The sequence below is a fragment of the Nothoprocta perdicaria genome, unplaced genomic scaffold (assembly GCF_003342845.1).
Source record: "Nothoprocta perdicaria isolate Ctin4 unplaced genomic scaffold, notPer1 scaffold_0, whole genome shotgun sequence".
Classification (NCBI taxonomy): Eukaryota; Metazoa; Chordata; class Aves; order Tinamiformes; family Tinamidae; genus Nothoprocta; species Nothoprocta perdicaria.
The window spans coordinates 15,164,933-15,191,862 of record NW_020454092.1 but is presented as its reverse complement, the minus strand read 5'-3'; the positions used below and the strand labels follow the sequence as shown (position 1 = coordinate 15,191,862).

Here is a 26,930-nt window from a genome sequence, read left to right as displayed (position 1 = left end):
TTTCAGCATCAAGGTACTGGATGCTGAACACAGCACAGCAGCATCACGGAGAAAGAGCTCCACGCTGGCAGCGAACCCGAGCCCTGTTGTTGCAGTCCTGTCCTCACATGCTACCTCCTCGAGCCACGTGCAGTCTCATGATTGCTCCATAACGCTGTTCACAACCGCTGTCAGTCTGAACAGGCCGTGGATGGAAGAGTGCCACAGCAGAGAAAGGCAGGTGCTGGCAGGGAGACTTGCTGCTTCAGGAGAAATTTTCTAGCTGGTGAATCAGTGCTGTCCATTCCCCCAGCAAGCCAATGGAGGATGATGAGGAGCGCTGGCCACGGGCACTCAGGAGCGTTGGGCACGCGTCACAGTGACTAACGAGTCAGCTGCACGTTTTGCAAAGATGCTGCTTTACTCTGGTGCTCTGGCCAAATTCTTCCTCAGTAAATTGGGTGGGATTTGTTTTGCCTGCAGTTCCAAATGCGCAGAATATGCCTCCTATCCAAAGCTGTCAGCTAGTCAGGATTACGTCTGATCTCTCTCCTGTAATAAGTGCAAAGACTCCCTGAATATACAAATCATAATAATAATATTTAGAGAGTACAGTGGAGACTGCTTTGAAATAGCATCTTAGTCTTGTATTCACGTTCTTTTGATGAGGGAGAAGTGTATTATATTTATTAGTTACCTGAAAGATAATCTCACTCCTTAATTCCCCAGGAAAAGAAAACTATAGAAAGCTTATTGCAGTTCTCTGTAGAACAATCTTTGGATATAATCTTTTCTATAAGCATGGTATTTATATGAAAGCTCTCTCTTCAAGGAAGAAGCAACAAGCACACAGTTCATGTAAATCCCTCTCAGTTCTTTTACATTTCAGCCCAGTTTTCAGCTGTCTTCCTAGTTTAACTGACTGTATGTTGTGCTCAGAGAGGACTGGAATTGGGCTTCATCCAAATGGCAGTCAAGTCATCAGAAAGTGGGATCGGTGAGTGATGGAGCAAAGGGTGCCCAAGCATGGGTGTAGCGTAACGCACACGTGCAATGCAAACATTCTCCCTGGGCTCTTGCACTTGGAGGGAGGCTTCAGATAATGTGCTGACAGCAGCAGTCACAGAAAAATAACATTCTCCCCAGCCTAATGCGTTTGACGCTATGTAGAAAATTGCCAAGGGGTTGTGAAAGGCGCTCTCTGTTGAAATGATACGGTGTATATAACCTCTGCTTTCCACAAGCAATTGCAGTGACACAGGATGATAATGCCACGGGAAGTATCTAGCCGCTCTGCATGGAGCAGTAAAGATAACGGAAAAAAAAGTGTAGCTTAGTGTGGTACAACTCTAGAAAGATTTTACAATTAAGGATGTAGTTCAAATTCTCTTTCTCATAGCAAGTTGTATTGCCTGTTGGTTCAGGCAAGCTTGCCTGCAGCGAAAGTTCTCGTTCAGCCACTGAGGTGTGTGAATTTAGGCTAAGTATTTAACAAAACACAAGGATATTGCAGATTGCTGACAAACCTGGAAGAATGGTTATTTGCTGGTTCCAAAGTAAGTACGTTACTGACTAGCAACGGAGTTCTCTGGAATAGGAACTCTCCGGGTTTTGTTTATTTTAATACAGCACCAGGAGATTTGGTTGGACTGCGGCTTCAAGGAACCACCACAGTATAAATCATTATAATTTAGAAAAAAAAATTGTGTGGCCACACATTGAACAGACATGCAAGAAGCCCTGCTTATTTCCATAGGAGACTTTTTAATTAGCTCACCCTTGTTAAGTAGGGGTCACAGGATTGGACCCTAATTCCTGATCTTAAACTGCTTTGAGATCTTCAATGACAGCATGTGAAATTTTATTGCTATGTATGATTTATGTTCTTTTTTTAAGTAGTTACAGGTATTAATTGCCAGCAGGGTGTTCTCAGTTGAAAGCTCCTTTGCACTTTGTGCATCAAACACAGTTCAGTCCAGCTGGCAACTGACTCAAGATAATGATACCATGACAGAAATGATGGCAATACATTGTCAAAACTATGAGATGATACATCTGCCTGCTTTATGCCAACATCAACACTGTGCTACTTGTCAACACAGTGACCTTCAAAAGCGAAGGTATTTGGATGCCCAAGCTGCATTGATTTAGGTAGAAAATGAGCATCAAAACCCACCTTTTAAAATAACTTCAAGTTTTTCAGGATTACCAGCAGGTCTGCTGGTTTTTTTTTTTTTTTTTTTTTTTTTTTTTTTCCGCATGGTTTGTTTGCCTGTGTCTTTCCAGAGCTACACAGCTACACAGTGGCTGAGGAGCCTTGTTGCGTGAGCCAGAGCTTCTGCAAGCAATGCTGGAGGTGCCTAGATAGGAGCACCTCTAGTGCTTGGCCATGCACCCCTAACTCTTGTCTCTCTGAGCTGTACGCCCTTTGATTGCAGTGTTTGTTTGCTAATATGAGGGGAAAAAAGTTCAAGAGCAAGGTTCTTGTAGTTTTCACAGGAAATAAGAAATGCTATGAAGTCTTTTCCCTCTGCCTTTAGTTGTAGCTTGACTTGGTTAGCTACTAGGCCTTCTGCTTAACAAAAATGAGAAAATTAGGACAACCCTTTTTGCTTCTATTTGTATCTTACAGAGATCCAGGCTTATTGGGTCATGGTCACTGGCCACTCCATGACTGCCTCCCTGGTGAGATGAGAGAGTAGATACTCTTGGTAGTCTAAAATGTTGTTTCAGACATGAAGATCGTAAAAGACACTTTGAATACAGAACAACTGATGCAGATACTTCTGTTCACAGCTCTTCAGAGAGATATAACCAAACCCAAAGCAATGGTTTCAGTGAGCATCAGTGTTTCTGCTATAGGGGTCTTGTTCAGATTTAGTGTCACTATTAACAGCAACAATATGTGCTAGGGAGAAAAAAATGACTAAAGTGATTTCAGTCTGTGACAAAACTTAAATAGAAATGTTAATATAATCTAAAGAGTCTTTACTGCAAAATATTTTAACAGCAATGATTTGATCGGTCCTATTTGAGTGTTAATAATGAGCAACTGTAAGGCATTGAGTGAGAACTGTTTTACATGGGGAAAAAAAAAAGCTGCTTTCTGTTGTTGTGGTGATGGTATGAATTCCCAGTACTGGTTGTTAGTGTAATACTAAGGCAGAGTGAGAGAAAAGGAGAGAGAGACAAGAGGGATCATGTTTCATGGGCCATAAACCGGGGCACACTAAAATAATCCTCTCAGATATGGTCAACTGAATATGAATCTGTGTAATCTTGAACACACTCTGCATGAACTCAGAATTAATCATCAGAAAAAATGAACCCATGAATACAGAGCTGGATGTCAGTAGGAATACTTTGTTCTCATGGTGAAATATTCAAGATAAACTTGCGGCATTGTCCTACAAAGACTGTCATAAAAACTAACCCAGAAGATGTCATTATGAATTATTTGCTACAGCCTGACTAGCCCTTGCTCACTATATTATGATGCCATGTGACATTTATTTTCCAAAGAGATTAGGGAAGTGCAAAGTCCATCATTAAATAAAGCTCAGCTGGAAAAGTGTGTTTCTCTCTCTCTCTCTCTCTCTCTCTCTCTCTCTTTCTCTCTCTCTCTCTTTTTTTTTTTTTTTTTTCCCCTGATGGGAAGGCTGATATTTAGAAATCCTTCTAATTAATACTTCACAAAAAAATTGAAAAGTGAGCTTCGATTCTGATATCGACAAGTCTGTCGATCTGAAGTCTAGAAGCACAGGGAAAAGGAGGTGTCTGTTGCTCTTGCGTGTTCCTCATTTTGGAAGCAGAGTTGAATATAAACTGTGTGGTGATGGTGGGAAAGGTAGTGGTTGCAGCATTTCAATTTCCAAAATTCAGTCTTCAGTATTTGTATCAATGTACCGGCATGTAATGGGAAAAAATGCCTCCTTCCAGAAAGCTGATGAGGGAGAAAGCTGATTATGCGTATTTTAAAGATGGGATAACTGAAGCAGAGATCAGACACTTTGCTCACTGTTGTTGAGGAAACAATATGGATGTTTCTTGGGAGAAGCAGTCTCATATCTTAACTAAAAAGAAAATCCTTCCAAGTAGTGTTGTGATCCCATTTTATTTTGGAAAATAAGAGAAAATTTAGAGCATTGCTGTAGACCTATATTTCCCAACTTTGAATCTTTGATACTTTGGGACCACTCTAAAGATCTCTTGACTTATCACCCTCTTTCAGGAGCCCCCATGAAAGGAAAGGAGTGAGACCTCAGAAAGGAATGAGACCAAAGGAGAAGTGAGACTTAATGTGCCTTGGGAATTCACGACAGATCTTGAGTCTCTCTAGGAATGTTTTTCTTGTTTCACTCCATTGGGAATTGGCTCTGACATAGTAAAAAATATTTTCAGAACAAGTCCCTTTCATTTTCTTGGCCTCTCTATTGCTCTTGTCACTGACCCAAAGCCTTTTGATTTTTTTTTTTCTTTTGACGTTCTTGAGCTAATTGGCCTCAATGAAAAGCATTTTGTTTCCTACAAAAACTTGGCTGTGAGAAATTGTGTGGAGGTTGGGAGAAATCTGGGACAGACCAGTGCCAAAAGACTTATATAATAGCCTGGAAGAGTCAGACAAAATATAGTGTGGAGCTTGGTGGGAGGAAAGTTATTGCTGGAAATGGACACAACACTGTCAATAGAGTAGGCACTGGATTTCTAATTTCAGTCAAGGATGATCTGACTTTCACCTAGTGAAAGGAGGAAATAATTACCAAAGAGAGAAATAAATGTTAGGCCAAATTCCTGCAGGAATGTGTGGTCCCAGAGTTCCTTTACTTAAATAACATAAATGCTCTGTTAGAAAATAGGATTTTGTACTTCCCATTCATGTTCTGTTCACCTCTAAATCCCATGGCTCAGTGCTCTGGAGCTGTGCGATGAATAAACCCAGTGAAAATTTGGACCATAAGTTGCATAGGAGCTGCCATATAGGTATTTTTCTGTTTTAGGCATTTTAGTGAACTCATGATCAAACTAGACATCAAGAGAGGCTTCAACTCTTGTAGCCAAAGCTAAAGAGTGAGAATAGGCATGTATGCAGCTCCAGACGTAAATCTGAGTGGTTTGAGAGAATCATATTTTCTAATGTACTTTTCTATACTTTGAAGGTCTCCTGAATTCAGGAGGAGTCCTGTTATTGACTGTAATGAAAAAACATTAAACTCTTCACAGAGATTTTTGGGGCTCTGTCAAGCACCCATCGTGACCCACTTGTCCATGATGAGACATGGAATAGGTCTGGAGAGCCTCCACGGTGAACAGTGCCCAGCAAATGAGCAGGCTCGCACCACTGTCTTCAGCCTCTGTACATCTCGAGAAGAGAGAGGCTGAGAATTAGGATTTCATCTGCATGAAAAGAGACCGGGACTCAGTTTAGAGCAGTGGGAATAATTTATGCCTTGTTTTGTTGGCTGAACCAGATGATTGTAGGAAAAGTTATATTGGGTCACTGCTCAAAAAAAAACATTTTCATTTTCTCACCAAAACAAAACGGCTGAAAGAAAATTCGAGCTCCAAGTATTTAATTGTTTAATTTAATGTCTATGTTTGTGTTCTTTTCAAAATGAAATACACGTATATTACATTTCAGTAAATTATTTGTAAATGATTTGAAACACGAGCATGATTTTCTTGTTTTGGAAACTGCAAAAGATGGTTCTTGCCTACTTTCAAATTCCTCATCCATCCTACTCAGCAAAGGTGATTTGTGAACAGTTCTGGTTAACCCCAATCTGAATGTTTTGGCAGATAAATTATGCAGTCTAAACAATCTTCCCCCCTCACCACCACCCATTTTAGTTGAATTCCCTGCTCCGTCACAGGCTTCCTGTCAAACCTTGAGACTCATGCAATTACATGTAGAACTGATCCATACGCACAGGCGCTGCAGGCTGAACGAGTAACTCTGCCTTTACTTAACAGTCCCCACAGACTAGGGAGAAGGAAGATGAGTCCTTAAGAACGTTTTCTTTCTCAACAGTCAATTCTTAATATGTGGGAGGGATGGGTGTCAGCTTTTGCCCAAACAAAAATTCCAAGATTATGTCTTCTCCATTCTCCAAAGTGTTTTCTTTGTGTTCTCTCTTTTATAATCTTTTGGCCCGTTGCAGTGATGGTTTAAATCAGTGTGATTCAGCTAACACTACTTAGCTTTTAACCCATAATGCTGCAAGAGACACAAGCACTGACTTCTCTCAAGCAAATGACTAGTTCCCCTGAAGTGAGCCGAGGCTGCTGGTGTTACTAAAGTTAGGCAGGAGTCTGCGTGTTCGTTCTGCTGTGTTCAGGCTTAAACAGTAAGGTGATGACACTTCTCTCTTGCTTTTGTTATTTCTTGGAGTAGCTCTCCTTGCTTTTGGTATGTGAGGTTTAAAAGCAGTCCATCATGTTACAGACTCTGTAAACTGTGGGTTGCTTAATTCATGTGATTCATAATAAAAGAAAAAAGAATCCTCATCATTCTTGGTATTACATCCAGCTCTGTTATCCAGAGCATTGACCTTGACCGGCTAATGATAGGTATTTAATATATGTGTGTGTGTGTGTGTGTGTATATATAGACATAAATATTCATTATGTGAGGTCTGGGAGGTTGGGATCATACAGGGATATTGGCACTGCCAAGTTTTGTTCGATGGTTTAGGCCTCCAGCTGTGCCAAACTCTGCGTTCTCTTAATGTACCATTAAAACAAAATCCAGGCTTTGCTTGAATGTCATCCAGCTTTATTAAAAGAAAGATCAAGCATAATCTTATTAAGCTTGTCACTCAGAAACCATAAGAGTGCAGTCTTGGTGTGTCTGTTTGGTCCACATGTGTGAACAATTTTGCCTTATGATATTCAAACAGGGGCTGTTATTCTTTAATGAATGCTATGAATAACAGTGCTGCAAATTGGAATGCAAACTTGGTGATGTGTGTGTGTGTGTGTGCATGCACACGCATTTGTCTGGAAGTGGGGTGGAGGAGTAGGTTGTTTGCTTGGATTTTATCTTATTCCTCAAGAATGCTTGCACCCACATAACCACAATGTTTTTCCAAGTCTGTTGTGTGTATTTTGAGGCTTCCAGACTTCTGTAATAACTTGCTCAACTATTGAAAGTGACCACATGTCAGAGTGGACAGTCGTGTCTTGGAAAACAAGCAGAATCTTTGAGTTTCAATGGAAGTCTATTGACAGGACTGAAATTATGAACCAGGTTTTCAGATAAATTGAGCTTTTCTTCATTGTTCCTTCTTTTCCCCAGTATTCATGGCTTGGCAGTGGGAGATAACAGTGATAAGAACTGGTGTTTATACTGGTGTAAAACCTGAGTAATGAAGTGGTGATTCACATAAAAGATTTCTGCTTGCCCCAAGCTTGTATGTATATAGAAAACCTGTGTGTTTCTACATTTATAGAGAAAAGAGCTGCATTTAAATTAGTTAGCATATATGGCCATGTGACTGAGAACAGATCTGTATTGGCAGAATTCATAAAAGTAAATAATAATCGACAGGATTTAGCTATGTATATGATGGTTTAACTAAGAATAAAGTAGTAATAAAAAGAAATGTTCCATAGGCATAACATATATTAATTAGTATTTAAGGAATGCAGCTTTCTATGAGTTTTTATCAATTAAATTTATAAACTAAATTAGTATAAGCATGAGGATATAGAGGGCTTAATATGACTGTATGCACAAAATAGGACCTGAATAGAAATGAACAGAATAAAGATGAATGGAAATATCTGTGGGAGAGCAGTCATCACTGTTAGGTTGATAGGTGATATATGAGCTTGGGATTGACTGTTACGTGTTTTCATATAGTTTACTTACATCTGAAAACCTCCCAATCCTGTGGGCCTGTTTGCTACTTTTTTCCCCCCTGCCCCGCTGTGTATGTAGGTGCATTTACAGGTGAGATTTACTGAGTCTCCTGGCAGGTCTCTGCTGTTGCTGACTGTCTTCCACTCCTTTTGCCACAGGCGTGTCTTTCCTTCTCATTGGAATTTTTTTTCCTGTTTCTTCTTTTAAAAAGGAAAGAAACAGAGAGTTAAAAGAAACTCCTAATACTTAGAAAAAAGTCCTAGTGATAGTGGTTTGTGGAGATCCTTATTTATACAAATGACCCTCAGGGTCAAAGTTCATCTGCTCTGTCATGACCAAGCAGAGTTAATCCCAGTTTATCATAACGAGATGGACCAAAATGGGTATTTTCCAGCCCAATTTTCTCTGATTCTACAGCCTTGGGCAAGTTTTGCACATCAAAAGAGAGTGATCTGCAGCTGGAGCTGCTCTAGATCCCCTCCCACACCACATGTATCCAAGGGTCTTTCAGCACCGTATTAAGCAGCATAACTAATACATGTTGTATGTTCCTTCATTCTCTCTTTGGGGGCAGACACGTGTGTAATAATGTATTGTTTTGATCTCCCTTGTTTTGTGGTTTTGTCTAGCTGTGTTACAGCGGGCATGAATAAACCAGCAAGCCTTGAACCTGATGTGGAAGGTGGCACATGAGTCCTAGCTCTGACCTCCTGCAGTATCACAGGAGGACCATCTAAACCCACAAGGTTTCATTACCTGACGCAGAGTTCTGCTTTCAAAGCTTTTGTTTGTTTGTTTGTTTGTTTTGTGGATTCCTTGGCCTTGTCTCACCTGCTTGCCCAGAGGGTAGGACCTCACTTGCACAGCCTCAAAACAACCCTTGAAAAAGTCCATTTCCTACAGAGATGAGGTCTGCAGTGTTGGTGGAAAGAAGTCTTTCATTATCTCAATAGAAAGACAGTGTCTTAGGGCAGCTTTTCATGGTGCAATTGAGTGCATTGAGTGCATTCACCCAGTTATGTCTGGGTGAATTCAGAGCAAGCAAATAATTTACATACCACTAAGCTATTTTCTGTGGAGATACTACAAGCTCTGGCCTTGAAAGTCATGCAGCTGTATTAATGCAGTGTCTGAGCTAAAATGCCCTTTAAGGAACACAAGCTAAAAAGCACCACAAAATTACATGTAACAACAGATTTCAGTCCAAGAGCAAAAGCAAGCCTGAAAACATCCACACTGTGCTGCACTATATGGCCAGGTTGTGCCTTAGGTGTCTTGGGTCTGTGCCAGGGAGGGAAGAGAAAGGCAAGGCTGAGGTCAAACCAGCAGCCAGGTTGGGTGCAGGAAAGTCAGACACTGGCAGGTTGGAGTCTGTGAGCTTTGGGAAGGATTTACCTGCAGGTGATGGTGATGGAGACCTCAGCTCTGTTGGTATGCATTGCCTCTAGCTGCTCACCCTGGCAGGCCAGCCTTAAAGAGCCACCAGCACTGTGTTTGTTAACTGAAGGAAAAGGCCATTTTCAGGTTTGGGTGGCTTCACATCACCTTATTCACAGCCCGATTTGTGAACTTTCTTCTGTGTTTTTCTGCAACAACAGTGACATCCAGTGGCCAGCTGGATTTTTCTAGGAAAAGCATGAACCATCAATGGTCTTGGCAATGTGAAGCTTTTATAGTTAAAAAGATTCTGACTGAAGAGGCTATGTTATGGATCCTTCTTCAAGAAAACCATATCTGGTCAACTAGAAGATTTGATTTGTTTTTCTCAAGCAGAAAATAACAGCCAATCTAGAGTCATTTTAAGCAGTTCCAAAGATTTGACAGATCTTTAGTCATTGCCACCAAATTCCCTAGTGAGGTTTAATCTCACGCTAGAGATAGATGATAAATTATTTAACTCTGTTAAAGCAACTCCTGTGCAAACTGTAAGAACAGAGGAATCCTAATGAAATGATTGGACATCAGGTTGCAGACAAACACACTATTTCATACAATGCATGATGATGTGGTACTCTTCTCACTGCAGTATATTGCGGAAGCCAAATTCATAAATAGGCCAAAGAGGAATTAGGCAAATTCTGTAAGGGGTGGCCCATTAGAGGCTGTTAAATAAGATGGGTTAGTTTGGGAAGTCACAAAACTTCTGATTACCAGAGTTTGTGAAGGTTTCTAAGGTTCTTACTACAATTTATGTCTTGCAGAAGGTTGTTGAGTGCATCCTTAACAACTGTCAGAAGTCTTTGAATAAGGAAGGCAGACACTGCGTTTCTTACCGTTTGCCTGGTTCCTAAATTCACATCAGACCCTAACATTAAGTCCTTGCTGGGCAGCACCTCAGAAGTGTTTCTACAAGTTAGATGTGGTTTTCAGCAAACAGAAAGCGATTTTGCTGACCAAGTTTTTCCAAAGGTTGAAATTGAGCTGAGACTTCCTCAAATCATTGCAGTCATTTTAGTAGCACATTCAGTTATCTTCTTTGTGGACAACAAGCCTGGATCAGGGAAGTATAGAAGCAAGTTTTCTCTCCCCCGACCCCAACTGCTGCCTGACTTTGGCAAGCAAATCCTTGTTCATTCCAGACTATTTCAGGATGCCTCAGGGGATTTGCGATGGGATATGAAACACGTTGCTCTGAGGCTACCTGCCTGAAGCCAGCTGTCAGGACTTAAGTGCGGTTGCTGTCCTGGGAACAGGTCAATGCCGTACCTGGAAAGAGCTGGTAACTTTGGTCTGTGTGGGAGCATGTTGTCTACTGCAGCCAGTCTCCAGGCACGGTAATTGGGCATCTTGAGCAAAATGAGAGACTGTTTCCTTACTGATTCTCTCACGGCTAGAGGTGTTGATGACGCTCAGGAAAACTGTACAGAAAGCCAGTGCATTTCATACCTGATGATCCTGTCTGATTAAGGCAGTCCTAGAGATGTTTTGTGTACCCTGAGATGCTCAGTATTTTCTGGATTTTCCTCAGACTAATCTCTTACCTTGATGCACTGATGCACAGCTGGGATGCGCTAAGTTCGGAGGGTTTTATATAACGCCTGGTCCATTGCTGATGGTCATGTGAGGAACACAGATACATTTTCCCTGCCACATGACTCCAGGGAGGACACATGCCTTATGTCACATCTTTGAACAGAAAGGAGTGCTCCTAACCATGGAATCCAGTAAGGTATGTTCACCTTCAAAAAAAAAAAAAAAAAAAAAAAAACCTTCTAATAATGGAGTTCTGTAAGAGGGAAAAATGCAAGTAAGTAACCATCCGCTATGCAATGTCTAAGGACTCAGCAAGCCACGAAAAGCAATTTTTACTCATAGTAAATCCAGAGTACAGAATAACAGGTAAACCTATGCTTCAGTTCTACCTACATGGTTTTCCTCCTCTAGATATCTTCTCCTGAGAGGCTGACCAGTTCATACTGGCAAAAACAACAAATACATTTAGAAAAGGAATATTTGGAATGTATAATGTTTATCCATCAAAAGACTTTTTTCGTCAGTTTAAGCATGCTTACTGTTGTCAAGAGAGAATTGAACTCATCATGTCTCAAAGGCACAGGGCTGAGGTAATAAGCCATGGTGAATTACTCATGTACCTCCCTCTGCTCTTTAAACTTCAATCTTTGTTTGTGTCATTTCCTAAAGAATATATACTGAAAGGGTCATCCTCCATTGGACTTTGTCTATGTGGGAAACTCCTCTAAAGTCACGTAAAAAAATCTAGAAGATGAAATAACCAAAAAGGCTTCACAGCTCACTACAGCACCTTGTCAAACATGGATGAACACAGCTCCCCAAGGCCTCCCTTGCAAACTCTAGCAGAGAAGAAAGGACTAGCAAAGGAGAAGATGGGGAAAAAGGGTCAATGGGCACCATGTAGTGTTTAAGAGCTTCTGGGCAATGGTAGAGCATCTTGGTGGACTCTTATGCTGTGTCTGATAGATTCTCAGGCTAAAGTAACTGTTGACACTTTCTTGGTAAATGGAGGGAGAATTGTGCAGAGGGCAAGAGCCCTTCCTATAACAGGCAGTTTCACTAAGACGGTGGAATCACTTGCTCTTTGGAGGTTTTTGTCCTCTCCAACGATGACAGTGAGACTGTCCTTCTTTAGTCACTTAATTTTTTAAAAGTCTAAAATAGACATGAATCCTGTCTTAAGTGTTCAAGCATTGCTGTGGTCTGACACAGAGGCCAAACAAGACACTTGAGAAGTGACCTCGCTTTTGTTCTTGCTTGTGTTGTTTTTCTTAAACTAAGTGAAACAGCTGGCTTAGACTTCAAGAAAAGGCTTTTTTTTTTTTTTTTTTTTTTAAGATTCTTCATCATATTCTTAGGGCAAGTCTATCAGGATGGAATGTGAAGACTTCCAATATACCATTGAACAGAGTGGGTCAGCCCATGTAGTAGCACTGTGTAGGCACACCAAATTGTCTATGAAACCACACAAGTGCGCCCCAGCACAGTACCAGTACAAAACTGGTAAGATCTGGGGAGATGTTAGTCCCTTCTCATGCCAAGCAAGTTAAGGTCTCCATTGGTTACCTTCCAGGCCACTTCCAGAGGAGGTCTCCAGTATGTAACATCTTGGCACCTCCAGATAAGCTCCATTCCCTCAACAGAAAGGTTGCTCAAAGAATTTAGACTGAGAGAAAGAACTGATGGGGAAAGACATGAAGAAAGAAGTAGACAGAGGTTTTATTATATGGAGGGTCAGCAAGAGAACAGAACAAGGTTGTTCAAGCCTGCCCGTTCTCCAAGAAGAGATGCTCTGAGTGTAGTATTGCATTGCAGTTCTCAGAGAGTCCTGAGGGAAACAAAAACGTGTGCTCTGAAACCCTGGTGTCAGTCTGGAATAACCTCCTTAACTTTTGGCCAGTAGTTGCTCCAGTCTGCAGCCGGCTGCAGTATGGCCCCTCTCCAGAGCATATTCTGTAACTGCTCATGGTGACAGGGTGAGAGAGGGGATTACACGCAAGGAAAAAATGAAGGAGAGCCATGGGGGGATTGCTGGACGTTCAAAGTGCTGCACATTTTGGCCTTTTATGTTTTATTGCTTTGCTTCCCGTGACTGTGTCCGAAAGCAGCTATGAGTCAGTTCCTCACAACTGCAGAGAATAACAACATCAAACAGGAGAAGGAAAATGATTTCTCCATCTGCCATGGAGAAGGGGTGGCATGATGTAAAGAGGTTATGATGAAAGCCTGCTTTACAAGACCATTGCACATAGTTTGTGCAGAAGAAGTGCTTTTCAAGGCATGCTTTAGACTCAGAAATGCCTGCCAAGATAGAGAAGGAAGAAAAGCTTGTTCCCGGCATCCCCACTCTCCTGCCTAGCTTTTTACATAATGCTGAGATTTCAAAGTGCATAACCATGTCCTGCAGCACAGCCAAAGCCAGCAACCTGGGGTGACAGCCTGTGTTACTTTTCTAAAAGATGACTCACAGAGTTACCAGTTCAATCTGAGCATTTTGCACTCTCCTTCTGAGAGAGACACTTGGTATAAAATCAACAGGCAGTGTGGACTCCCTAAGGCTGCTTAGTTTCTGTATGGTGCCACTGCAGTTTCTCATGAGCTTGTCTTTCAACATCCATTACGTTTGGGTGCTGTTGCTGCCTGAAAGTTGCCTCAGTAGTCTCAGATCTGTTGCTGTACCTTTTTTTAAAGATACTTTCTCTTTGGAAATCCCAACCATTTGGAAATCTAGCCATTCTAGATTTGAACCATTTTTGTTGGATGTGATCCACGGGGAGATGTTTGGGGTGGATGTTTTGGATGCATTTGTGAGGCTGATGAGCACACTCCATCTCCTGTCCCCAGGCATGGTGTATGTCCTAACCCCTTACCTATTAATCTGGGAAGAGGGGGAAGACTGAAGCCCTCTTAGCACTTTCCAGAATCACCTGCTTGGATCCCAACCAACATGAATTTTGTGTTGCTAGTAAAATCTACAGTCAAAATTTTCTTTGATTCTAACAGCTTATTCATCATGGCACAGTGCATGCCACCCATCCAGTCTGTTACTTGGGTTTTTTTACACTTAGAACATTATTTACCACAGAAGACCACTAAGAGGGAGGAAAAACCTTTAGATACCTCTAGGTCCGAGTTGTAGAAGTAGAATCTGTGTTCAAATACAGGTTAATCTCAGATATTGATTCAAGGCAATCTTTAGTTCTAGAGTGAGGTTTTAGGAAAGTGGTTTAAGAATTTAAAAAACAATCTCTGAAGCAATATCAGTCTAAATGAGTCACCATGAGAAAAAAAAAAAGAAAGGGATTCTGTTTTTTAAAGTATGATACTCACTAGAAAAGAATGGTTTGATGCAGGGATAGAAGCAGCTGGGATGCTAGATGGGGAGTGAAATGGAAAGAGAAATTTGGAGGGTTTATCTGCAAAACTGGGTCATCTGCCATAGCAAGAAATGGTTCCCCCAGTAAATCCATGCGATTGTCCTGAGATTGCTGGGCAAGAGTAGAATGCTAGAGTAGAGAAATGAGCCAATCTAGATCATGTTTATTGCCTGAACTTCTTTCTGCAGCTCCTTACCACAGCTCCTCCTCAACGTGTTGATCAGTTAGCCTCCAAAATGTTCAGTTAGACCTGTCTCAGAGTAAGAGAAACAGCATACATACAGAGACAAGGAGCAAAGAAACCAGTAAATATTTGCCCCTATTGTGATGCAATGCAATTCTTGGCATTTGAATTTTTGCCTGCTTTAATTCTTGTGAAGCCTTAACTGCCACAAACATTCTGGTGGTGCCAAGAGCCTTGAAAATCAGTGTCAAGAGAGAAACAGGAATAGAGGCTGCCGACTCCTGATTGCAAAGCAGCCCGAGGTCTAAATGGCAACAAAACATTATACATAACGTCTGATTCACTGTGTGGAGAATGTAAAGAATTGAGACCTCCCGACACAGTTTACATTGGCCCTTTTTATGACTAATTGTGCAGAAAATAGCTCTGCTTGTAGTGTGCATGGAAACAGTTCAGGTTTCTGCTGTGTGTCAGTTAATGGGCTAGCAAGGCTCTTTTAGCACGACTTCAAAGGCTTTGGCAATGGAGGTCCTTTGTGAGGGAATTATCTCCTGCTCCTTTGTACCGCTTTATCCCTCTAAGCCATGGAACAAAGAGTTGAGAAAGGAAGAGACAAAGTAATTTGTAGTAAATTTCTAGACCCAGATAAAGCCCACAACATTTGCTTAGAAACATTTCTTCTGCTTCTGTCATCAAAACAAGATTGTGTATTTGTGTGTAAGAACACACACCTTATTTAGCTTTTCATGGACACAACCTTATGCTTAGATATGCTATTGATCGGGTCAACAAAATGCCTAAAACAGTAATGGAGAGTTTTAGTTTCTGCGATCAATTAGAAAATATGTGGTCATGACTGATAGAGTTGGCTGAGAAGTGAATGAATTTTTTCCAAGAAGGTATTTCTTCAAGAAAGGAAGAAAATGTATTCCTCAGCAATTTGTGCCTAGTGTATGAGTCTGTGTGTGCATGCTTACACTTTAAAGAAATCATGTATTTTCCAATTCTTAAGAAAAAGAGAAGTGGCATATTCTTTCTTTCTCTTTCAGTGAAAAATGAAACCTTAGGGAGATAAGGAAATGCATTACCTGCCTCTTTGTATATCCAAAGCACAATTCCCGACCAAAAAAAAAAAAAAAGAAAAAAAAATAGAGATGGAAGACTGTATTAGCAACTATCCTGCATAATGTGTTTCTCCAGTGTCTCCAGTCTACCAATTGTTTGTCTCGGAAAAACAAGACTTGAGCTAAAGGAGGAAAGTCTTGGCATCATCAAATTTAATTCAAAATTCCCACTGAGTGCAGAAGCCACAAATTCGGAAATGATTCTGTGTTAGCACCGGATCTTGCCCTCAAACAAATCCCATGAGTATCTGCATATCCTATGAGAATGGAAGGACTTGACTCAGGCCTTTTCTGTTGAGCTGCATTCAGTAACTGAGAGCAAATTTAAGATATTAGTAGGTAGCAACCTGAGACCTGTTAACTGGGTATTTTATCCCAACGTTCTATTTAAGAATATGTTGGCCACTCATACTTTGGAATTTGCCTTGCATTGACATGAATTTCTTATGTGCAAATGCATAGTGGATTGATCCTTTTGTGTTATGTTTTGCTTGCAGGAAATCAGTATATTTTCACTGAAATTGCTAAAGACTGTAGAGCACATCTCCATGCGCGAGTACGGACTTCCCCTTTAAGTCTTTACCTAGAAAATCTTTCTTGCCTGCTTTCTCTTGTCTTTCTCCACTTGCATGGAATTCCCAAGGCAATCAATATTCTGACCTCTACAATCCAGTTTTGATCTGCTGTCAAGGTAGATTTGGTTAAGACTGCATCAGTAGTTTATCCAGGTTCAGACTGCAGAAGGAATAATGACAGCAAGGCAAGAGCATTCTTCTGTCTCTAGTCTCTCAGCTCTACCTCTGGACACACAAGCTTTTCAATAGCTCTTCTTTTTTTTCGCCCTAGCTCTTCTTTTTTTTCCCCCTTTGTAATGAAATTTTCCAGGCATAGAAATTTTAGAAAGTTATTAGCAGAACATGTACATATATATAATATATGTATGTGTGTGTGTACGTATATGTTTGTGTCTGTGTGTGCATATTTATGTATAACAGTTACTAACTTTGGTGCAGGACAGTAAGCGGCAGTGAACCAAGAGTATCAGATTTCATTCAGGTTGCATTCTACCCACCTTCATTGGGCCTCTCAAGTGCCACCTTTCTCCTCAAAGCTTCTTATTCCAGCTATTTCGCTCTGATCCTGTGAAATTCTTTGCCACAATTGCCTTTGCTCTGAATGCCGCATATTTCTGTGGGTCTGAAATGAGACGGGACATGTGTAAGACAGCGAAGGATGGAGAGCAGAGAGTGAATTGCATATCCAACTCATTTGTTCTTCAGCCACAAATGGTGAGATGAGAACACAGGAGAAATATCAGCTGCACTTACAATGTTTACGTTTTTTTCTTGGATGCTAAGCTCTCTATTGGGCTAGTTGGACTTTTGGTCAGACTGAATATGTCATTGCTTTAACATTTTTCTGTTCTTCATCCTCTGTTCTGCTCCATCTTTCCTGATAGCTGCTCCTCCATCTTCTGGGCAGCTCCCACTGTTGGGAGGGCATCAGTCTGGGCAGGAGGGGCTGGAAGGACTGTTGAAAGTAGCATAACGTGTTGGGTTTGACATGTGTATCTTCAAGTTGCTTCTGTTATCACAGTGAAATAATGAGTTGGCCACAATAGTGTTTACAAGGTAAAATAAAAGATGGATACAAAAACAAACACAATATGGGAATTATAATTGAGGACAAGATGGTTAGAAGGACAGAGTCAGTCAGCATAAAAGTCCTGCGATCCATGAAAAAATGTACATGTTTACAGGAGAATCTGAAGGTGAGAAGGATGACAATTTACCAGATGTATATAGGATAATGCAAATAGGAAAGTTTTATGCTGAGTCTGAAGGTGAGATTTTGCAAAGACCTGTTAATGCAATATCCTGAATTTTTAAAGCTTCAGGCTGTGCTTTATGTTTGCATAATAGAGAACTATTTGGAGGTCAGGCTTGAAGTTGTTTGTTTCTCTTTGGTTTTACTCATTGTTTGTTTCTTTGTGTTGAACTGGGGCATTGCAAACACATAACTATGTGTTGAATTTTGAATCAAATTAGGTGTGTTTTACATTCAAGTTTTTAAGGAAGATTTTCATTTATTCAGAATTGAAGGGACTTCTTTTTTTTCAAAAATGAGAAGAGATATTTTGCTATTCCTTCATGTTACGAAAGGCAGAATTAAAGAAAAAAATATTGAGCTTGGAGCAAAGGGTAAGATTTGTGATATGGAAATTCAGTCTGTAATCTCAGAAAAGGTCCTGGGAATGTTTCCTCTCCTACCCAGATGGATACCAGCTCAGCAGGAACTTCCTTGTTTCCCCCAGAATTTCAGTCCAATTTCAACACAAGGTCGCAAATACTTGGAGAACGGCTCCCAAGTGAATAGTATGGCTGAGGACTGAAAGTCTTAGGAAAAATTACCATTTGAAAACATGTATCACAGTTACATTTCTGCTATGGCTTTATCTCACTTCAGTAATACATTGCATTTGAAACCAATGACTTCTATATCAAGAAATCTCTTGTTGGGCAGGTGTCTGCATGATAAATATTGTTATCACTAGCATATACCTGTGCCAATTCTGAAGTGTTTTGAGTTTGATGTTTTAGGTTTGGGGTAACATAGAAAGAAAAATTCTTTGTGCATCGCAAAAAAGGAGTGGAAAACACATGAGATAGTCCATGTTTTCCTCTGCATTCATACACAGCAGAAGATCACTAAGCCAACAAATTAGCAGCTTTGATCATGGTCTCAGCACAGAGGCCAAGAATGAGAAGGCCACAAGGTTATCGCGTTTTGGGATTCTCAGGACTTTTCTGTGAAGCTGACATTGCTGACAGTCCATTGGTTTTATGGATGAGAATTCAGAGTTTTTGCTTAGTTACTTTTTTTTTTTCTTCTGTATTTAAGGAACTTAAATTTGGATTCTTTTTTACTGTCATGATGTCAAAGATTGGATGGATTCAGGACAGTTAATTCCATTAAGAAATCTCTTGGCATTTAAGGCTCTAGTTAAAGGAAACTAGACCATTGAAACATGGACACAGAAACATCTTTGACCTTGACACCTTTGACCTTGACTCCACAATGTCACTTTGCCAATGCCAGAATCGGGGCCTTTGTTTGCCTTGGCCCCTACATTAAAAACCAGGATATGATCAAATCTAGTTAATCACTCACAAATGTCTTGTTGCTTGAATCTCTGAGTGTGTGTAACACATTTTTGGGACTGCTTTCTGCTCCCTTGGCTTTTGTTATGAGCAAGTTAGTCAGGGGAAAATCAAATTTTGAGTTTTCTTAAAAGGAAGTAGAGGAATCCTGGAACGCGTTAGGGCCCTGCAAATGTACGTTTAATCATTTAAAGAGAAGTCTTTTGGCTAAAAGCTCTTACCAGTGCTTGCAAGTTACAGTAAGAGCCATACAACTACATCATTCTCACAACTGATATGAATTAGCGCCCTTGTTGGCAATGTTAGCAGAAAGACCCAGGCTTAAGGAAAACTGGTGACTGAATTACCCTCAAATTCATAGCGGCTCTCTTTGTGCAATATAGGTAAAGGTTGATTCTGCTCACAGCTACGCCAGCTTCCTTATATGATAATATGAATAGAGAAAGGCTCAGTCATGTCCTGTTGGCCTTGTTTTTTTATGTGTAAAGCATCTGGTTCTGCCATGGTGCGGCATTTGGTTCTGCTGTGAAGCCGGGCAGCTGCGGGCATCACCTGGCAAGCACATGGGCTGTGCTTCTCACAGACACAAGTTCTCCAAAGAGCACGTTAAAGCAAATGAAAGGAGCATATTTTACACAGGGTATGTGGTGAAATGCTCTGCCACAGGATGTTACAGAGGCAGAAAGTACATGGAGGCAGAGAATTAAGCGTTCGTGGTGGTTTGGTCTTTTCAGAGCTGGCATTTAGACATGGTAACCTGGGTGTAAATGAGGGTCATCCAGCCTGTCAGAGCTAAAGTTAAGAGGACATTATGGAGGAGGATCATTTTGTACTTTCCCAGTTTGGTTCGTGTATACATTTATGTACATTTAGCATTCACTGCGGGCCACAGTTGGACACAGGTTACTGGACTGTGCAGACCTAGTAGTTGAGTTCCTGTGTTCTTTACATCTCTAGACATACCCTGAAAACAATGTGAGGCTGACAATAAGTTGAAAGTTTTGGAGGGATTACACTGCTTTATTAAGTCTGTATTCAAAGACCTTTGAGGATTTCCATTGACTTCAGTAGGATTTGCTTCAGGCCTCAAGTGTCTAGGATTCCCTTAAGTAAACTCTTTCAAGGCCCATACTTGCCACAATACTTACTGGGCTCTTTGTTACTTTTGTGAATAGGAATGCAACCTTTACACTTCCAGTGAAGTGCCCTGATTTACAGGGCTAAATCTTCACATTTGAGGAGAGATAAGGTTACTACGCCAGCTCTTCCCAGCCTTCTTGTGCAGATGGCTGCATGGTTGATGAAGCAGTTGCTGAACCAATGCCATTTGTAAGCTGATGTTTTAGGTGGATATAAGCACTGAGCTGCATGTAGAGCTACTTCATAAGCAGATGTTTGTGAATGATGATGGGCAGGGTGGACATCTGGAGCTGTAAGTTGTTCCAACATATGAGTCAAAGCCCTAGCAATCTTTGCACCGTAGCAGAGTCATTCTAATACCCATGTAAGAAGTTCATTTGCTGCAGTAGAAGATGATTCCTAGCAATCTGGATACTCTTTTACAATAGAGTAGTGTTTAAAATAAAAGTCTTTCTTTTATCTACCCAGTCCCTTGAGCACATGAGGGGAAGTATAGGAAAATGGGATGAAAGGAGCTCGTATCAGGCTGTATGCTGGCTACTGTTGCCCACTGCCAAAGACTACAATGAGCTAAGTTGTGAATAGTTGAGTCTGAACTCCAGTAAATTGCATGATGTGACTTTCTTGCTTTTTGAGGTAGTCTAGCTTCTCATAACCTCTCAAGTCTGTTATTTCTAAAGGAGGAAAATCAAATGAGTGTGAGGAGCTATTTGATTGACAGTGCTATTTTCCACCTGTATTTTAGGTCACTTCCTGGGTAACAACACTGTGATTGATGTACTGAGACAAGCAGGATTTGAAGTGGAGCACACCCCTCCTGGACAACCAATTGGAAAGTAAGCAGTTCCCCAGCTATTACTAACCCATTTCTTATCTTCTTTTTACTCTTCCTCTTTCTATGACTACGATACCTTATTATATAGGAAAAAGGTGAGGCTACAAGGCTACCTCCCTTCCCCATCCAAGTTCCAGATAAAAAGTGCGCTGTAAAGCATCCATATAGTATATTTGGAAACACATGAATCTTCACTGGCTGTTTTTGCACGTGTGAATTTAATCCATGTCACAGCTGCTTAACTGTACCAGATCAGGAACACCACAGACTCCACAGACTCTCTCTGTCTTCTAAGAACATCTTGTTCTGGTTCATTTTTTCCCATGGCTATCTGGTCTTTCCTGTCTGGGGCTTTAAGTTGCCTCTACAATGAAGGGTAGTAAAGTACCACCAACCTTATATTTTCACATCTTTCCATGCCAGGCTGTTCTTCTTCAGGTAGGATTTCAGTTTTACTCAATTTATTTAAGCTTTTTGTCTACTTAAGGTTCAAAGGTATTACAGAAAATAGAACAGGAATGGTTAGCTGAGAGATCATCTGGCCTGTACAAAGTTAACCTTTCCCCTGCATTCCGCATATAAAAATTGGCTGAGATTGCTCCATCATAGGATTGCTATCCTCATAAGCATGCATGTGAGCAGCATACTTCTGTCCCTGGTGGGGCAGACTTGACATGATCCAATATGAGGTGAGTTTTAATATGGAGGATTAATTGCAGGACTAGCAGACCGTATCTGGAAGAGCTATGTTTAATATAGCTTGAAAATCTGGCTGATTTAACTTTATTGTAACACCCTCAATGATTCATATAGAATGTAATAAGCTCAATTGTACATAAGTATCTTTGACAGAGAGTTTATCCTAAATGCTTCTTGGAGTGTGTTGTGCAATAAAAGTGCAGTCTTAAATAACAGCAGGGGGAAAGGAAATAAAAACAGACACAAGGAAGAGTATATATATAGATGAGGTTAAAGAAATCCTTGTGGCAGAGGGATAGAAGTCAGCGTGACACAGGGTAAGCACTGTAACTGGTTGGAGCTGGAAAAAGTATTGGCTAAAATTAACAATGCCTTTGTACCCATGTGTCTAAAAATGCAACAAAGCAGAAAAAAAAAGTCAACAAACAATACCAAAACAGCTGACATATACATTTCTTAGATTTCTGACAAACTTTCCTTTCAGGGAGACAGATACTTTCCACAGCAATTTTCATTTAGTTGAAGGGATCATCTTACTGTGAAAAATGTTCCACTGGAAATTGTGAAACTATTAGTTTATTGACTGTTCACGTCTTTGAGAAGTGAGAGTGAGAAACACATAGTATTGTGATATATGGCCAAAAATAGACTCTGTTCTGCATGATCTTAGATTATGTCTATACACATCACCATAGGCTGAGGTAATATGAAAGGAAACCTGAAACAATGCTACCCATTAATGCTGACCTGTTTGCGACGTGGGACACCTCTGTGCATGCATTTCCCCACCCTTGCAATGGTGGTGTTACTTGTTCATGCAGTCATTCCTAAAATTGTCAATCTCTAGGGTACGTGAACCAATTTTTGTTTGAGGATTGCTACCTCGAACTGTGCATGTGTCCTCCATTGAATTATCCTACTGATGCTAATTTCTGTACCCAGATTCAGGTTACTGTGTGTAACAGGCTGGCCACGTATTAGACTGGTATCCCAACTCCAGTGGGATCTGTCCTGGACAGTGAGCATATGAAACTTTATTAAAAGATATACTGATGTGCATTAACATTGTCCTGAGTTGAGAGAAGATGTGTGATTAGTTCCCATAACGATTAGCTGGTTTACTGATGATTACTGATAAGTGTTCCTTTGGTCTGATGATCCAAACAGATCAGCCTTAAATGAAGCATTACTCAATATCTTTAAGAATACATAAAGAAAAATAATTGACATTTTGAAGAAATTCAGAATTGCCACTGAATTGGATTACTCAAAACATAGAAACAGTAGAAAGGATAGACAGAACTCCCAAAGAGGTCCTTCAGAGATCTTGTTTTCATTGTCCTACTGCTGGTGCCATAGACATCAAAAATGCTTCATCTCAGCTCATGGTAGAAAAGAGGGAATTGCTGCAAACTATGCTTTCTCTCTTCCTTTGGAATAACCTACATTTGATGATTTCTGGTCAAGCTGCAAAGGACACGTATTCAGTCTACTCGAACAGTTTTGACAAAGATTGGTAGCATATTCCAAAGGGCTTGATGGTTACTGTTTAGTGTTGCTGGGGTTACGTTGTTGATAAGCCTCTTTATCTACACGTCCTTTTTTTGCTCTCCTCTTTCATTTTTAAGTGATCAAAAACATCTGAAAACAGACGTAAGGGCAATTAAGAGGAATTGATTAGAGGTAGTATCTATACTGAATGTGTATACGTGGAATAAAAATATAGAAGTTAGGAAGAGATTTTTAACTACTTCCCAGGATACGTTTTTATGGATCACAGAGATAGTTTATGTCTTGATACCTATGGAGCTATACATGATATAACAGGTCTTTCTGTCCTCTGCTTAAACACAAGAGAGATTTTCCTGATTTACTTCCAGATAAGTTGTATAAGGGAGTCAAGCCCATTGCACTCCATTCTGGCATTGACAATTGAAAAATTGGAACTTGTTCAGGGAAGATGAGCTGGACTGTAATTTATAAAGTAGTGGGGGTTGACAGCACACAGAGAAAATAGAAGGTTTGGGAAGAACTGGAGCAACTGCATGCTTGTATTTTGGCCAAGGGAATTCTGAAAAGGATTATTATGCATGGAGTGTGCCCAGAAGGACCACAGGGAACAAACTGAGGTGGCACATAGAAACTCTTAGAGATAAAACACAGGGAATCTAAAAATGGTTTAAATTGAATACCAATGATTTCTGGACAGTAAGTTCCCAGACGTTTTTTCTCAGGTTAAGTCAGAAGTTCCATCATTTAAAATGATGGATGGAAGTGACTTTAGCAAAACAGTCATGCTACATTCTACTTTTTAGTAATAACGATTTGGCAAAAGAATGAACATTATTTCTCTGTAACATCTTTGCTCCTAGAATAATATGATTATAATTACTAGTCAGTAATAAGGAAGCAGTGCTCTCAATATATTCATAAACAGGTAGGGTGGTATCATTTCACTTAGGCTCTGCCACCCTTCTCCATTTCAGAAAGAATTCCTGTGTAGCAGAAAAGGTTTAAGAATTAGACAGGACACATATCAAAGTTGCTCATGCTGGCAGTTACATACCACCAGGGTAAAGCCAGAAGACTGCTGGCTTTCTGTGTCCAAAATGCTGAGCACAGGTTGTGAAATGTCTCCTTATTAAGTCAACAGAAAAGAATGCCTAGAGTCTCAGATTTCTGTCATCTAGTGACAAACACAACTTTGAGCCAAGATCTTCCTTTCTTAAGATGCCAGAGAAAAGTAAAGTGAGACCCTGGCAGGCTAGAGGAGGTGGCCAAGACATGGGATTTCCATCCAGCAACAAAAATAAGATTATTTTTTGAGGGAAAAGGAGCATTTTTAATTTATTTTAAATCAGGAGAGAAGTCTGATGTCTTCAGTTTTTAAAATAGAAAGGCTGGAAATTCCAGACCTTTCATTGGAAGCACCAAAATACTTACGTTCTCCAGCTCTCTGCTCATCTGAAATTTAGGCCATTTTACCATTTTACCATGCTCCTGTCTGGGGAGCAGGAAAGTGGGGCAGCCCATCAGTCATGCTGGGAGCCCCCTGGACTTTACTGGCTGTTCAGTGGTGTGACCTCCAGGCATTTAGGAGGACAGCCAGCTTTGTAGTCTGGGAAGCATGAGAAGAAAAGAGAAGATTGAGGGGGATCTTCTCGACATGTAAAAATACTTGAGGGAAGAATGTAAAGAGGATGGGGCCAAATTCTTCTCAGTGGTGGCCAGTGACAGGGACAAGGGGTAATGAGTACAAATTGAAACACAGGAAGTTCCATCTCCATGTGAGGAAGAAGTCCTTTACTGTGACAGTGACAGAGTCCTGGAACAGGCTGCCCAGAGAGGTTGTGGAGTCTCCTTCTCCGGAGGTCTTCAAAATCCACCTGGGTGCTGCCCTGTGCCCCATGCTCTAGGTGTGCCTGCTTGAGCAGGGTGTTGGACTAGATGTTCTCTGGAGGTCCCTCAACTGCTCTGTGATTCTGTGGAAGTGCCTCACACACAGCTGGGGACCCCCAGGTGCTCCAACATCACAGAAATCTGGTTTGGATGGCTCCAGAACCAAAGATCTGTGGAGGCAGAAATCAGATATACTACATTTAGCTGCTGTGGAGCTGTTTGTGAGCTGTTACCTGCTGGATTTCCAAAATCACCTGACTCCTGTTGATCTCCCTTGAGGCCTCATACTCATCTGAAGCCTTTCCTAAGATCCCCTTAGCATACTAGTGAAAATAACTGCTTTAAAGTTTGATCCCCTCTGTAAAAGAAATCCTATCATACTCAGAGCAGAGAACAATGCCGTAAACACTGGAGAACTTATCCTCGTGTTGGCTTTGTTTGTTTATTTTGTAGCCTGAGGGAAAGTGTCCTGAATCTGTTTGCCTGGAAACCTTCAACAGCATTCAGATTTTCTTGTCATTTTGCTGGCTCTCTTTGTGGCCCACAAACAAATGCACTGGAAAGTGAACAGCTGGATCAGTATCTCATTATTTTGCCCTAAGATAAAAATGGCAATTTTTTCCCCCTTACTTCTGCCAATTGGCTGTCCCTGCCTCTCTTTCTCTTCAGAAAGCAGAGCTGTGTGCTTGGGGTGCAGCAAGAAGAAGAGGTAGGAGAAAGTTTCACCTCAGATGGATTCTGATGATTTGAGTAGATAAAAGGCCACAGCTGCTTCAGATTTAATTGGAAACAGACAGATTGCAAGATCAATTCAGGAAGCACCTGTGTCCAGTGATGACTCTATTGTTACTGAGTTCTCAGAATCGGCTTTGACCTTCTGCCATGCGCCAAGCCTTGAAATACTGCGCACGGTTTTCTGGGCCAGAAAAACACACAGTAGTGCTCATTTCCATCAGACTGCTCTTTCAGATGTTATGCTCAATTCTACCTTCTTGCAGAATGAGAGAATGCATAGCAAGCTTTTATTTCTGTAGTTTATTGTAGACTCTCAGAACTCTTCTGTAGAAATTAATTACCCTTGCTCATTATGTTTGAACTTTCTGGCCCACTCTCAGCGATGCATCTTTGCTGTTTTTTTCCTTCTCTGTGCAGCAAAGTGTTTGCCCCTTCTCCTTTTCGCATTCTCCAAGTATGATCTGTGCTCCCCTGCATCAGCAGTGTCTCTTAGTGGAGGTTTCTTTGCTCTTCCATAGGATGAAAGTACACGCAGTGCACACCGTGATTCAGCAAAGCCCTCCACCAGGATCCATGAACTTTTATGGAAGGTCATATCTGCGAGGGGGTGTACACAGTCAAATGGGAAAAAAAATGATATAATTTTCTTCCTCAGTTGCAAGTTGGTAAAATGAAATATGATAGGTTCCTTCCCAGAAACCTGTGGATGCTTCCAAAGCCTTCAGGAGTGACCAAGCAAATGCTGAGTTCCTTGGGATGCCCAAATGACTTGGTTTTCTCTTGCTAGCCATGCACTGCTAATCTAGTCTCATACCTCCTGGACTGATTAGCTGTTAATGTTCAGAACTTGCTTGGAGAAGTGTTAGAATTGGACGGAAATTTGTAAGATGTTATTAAGAGAAGCATAAAAAGATTATGAAAGATGACTCTGTCATTGAGAACAACTGAACTAATTGAGACAAACGAAGAGCTAGTGAGATGTTAGCCTATTCTGGATCACATCTCTTCTGAGACAGGGAAAAATGCATGCAATTTCTTTTGGGTGGGTGGGTGGGTGAAGTAATTTTCCTGTTGGGATGCTGCAATTCTTCCTAATCTTATTTTAAATCTGTAGATCACTTATTTGATCTGAATCTGAAATTATGTTCCCTTCACTAGCTCCCTTGCCCTCAGAAGAGAAGCAAACCCATAATTTAGGGTTTTTCTCTGACAGTATAATTTGCAGTATAAGACATATAGGGATTAAATAAGGCTCATCTGCATACATTGGCAAATTTACTGCCTCATCCAACACTGGAGAATATAATTATTTAATGCTTAAAATATTTAGTCATGAAAATATGTGCATTACATTTGCAAGGGATTCCCATGTGTCTTTAAAATATCCTCCTTTGTGATTTAATTGCTTTGTATCTGTAATTATTTTCAGCCACAAAGCATAGGGTTTGAACCAATCAAAGTAA

General features: G+C 40.7%; 1 protein-coding gene across 1 annotated transcript in view; it reads left to right on the top strand.

The window, feature by feature from the left end:
- Positions 1-26,110, top strand: part of TRABD2B (TraB domain containing 2B) — a 237,888-nt gene extending 211,778 nt beyond the window's left edge. Inside the window, exons 5-6 of the mRNA XM_026033909.1 lie at positions 20,545-20,635; positions 25,986-26,110. Coding sequence (XP_025889694.1) covers positions 20,545-20,635; positions 25,986-26,109 — 215 coding nt within the window. The 3' untranslated portion in view covers position 26,110. The remainder of the gene's footprint in view (positions 1-20,544; positions 20,636-25,985) is intronic.
- Positions 26,111-26,930: the final 820 nt, after the last annotated feature.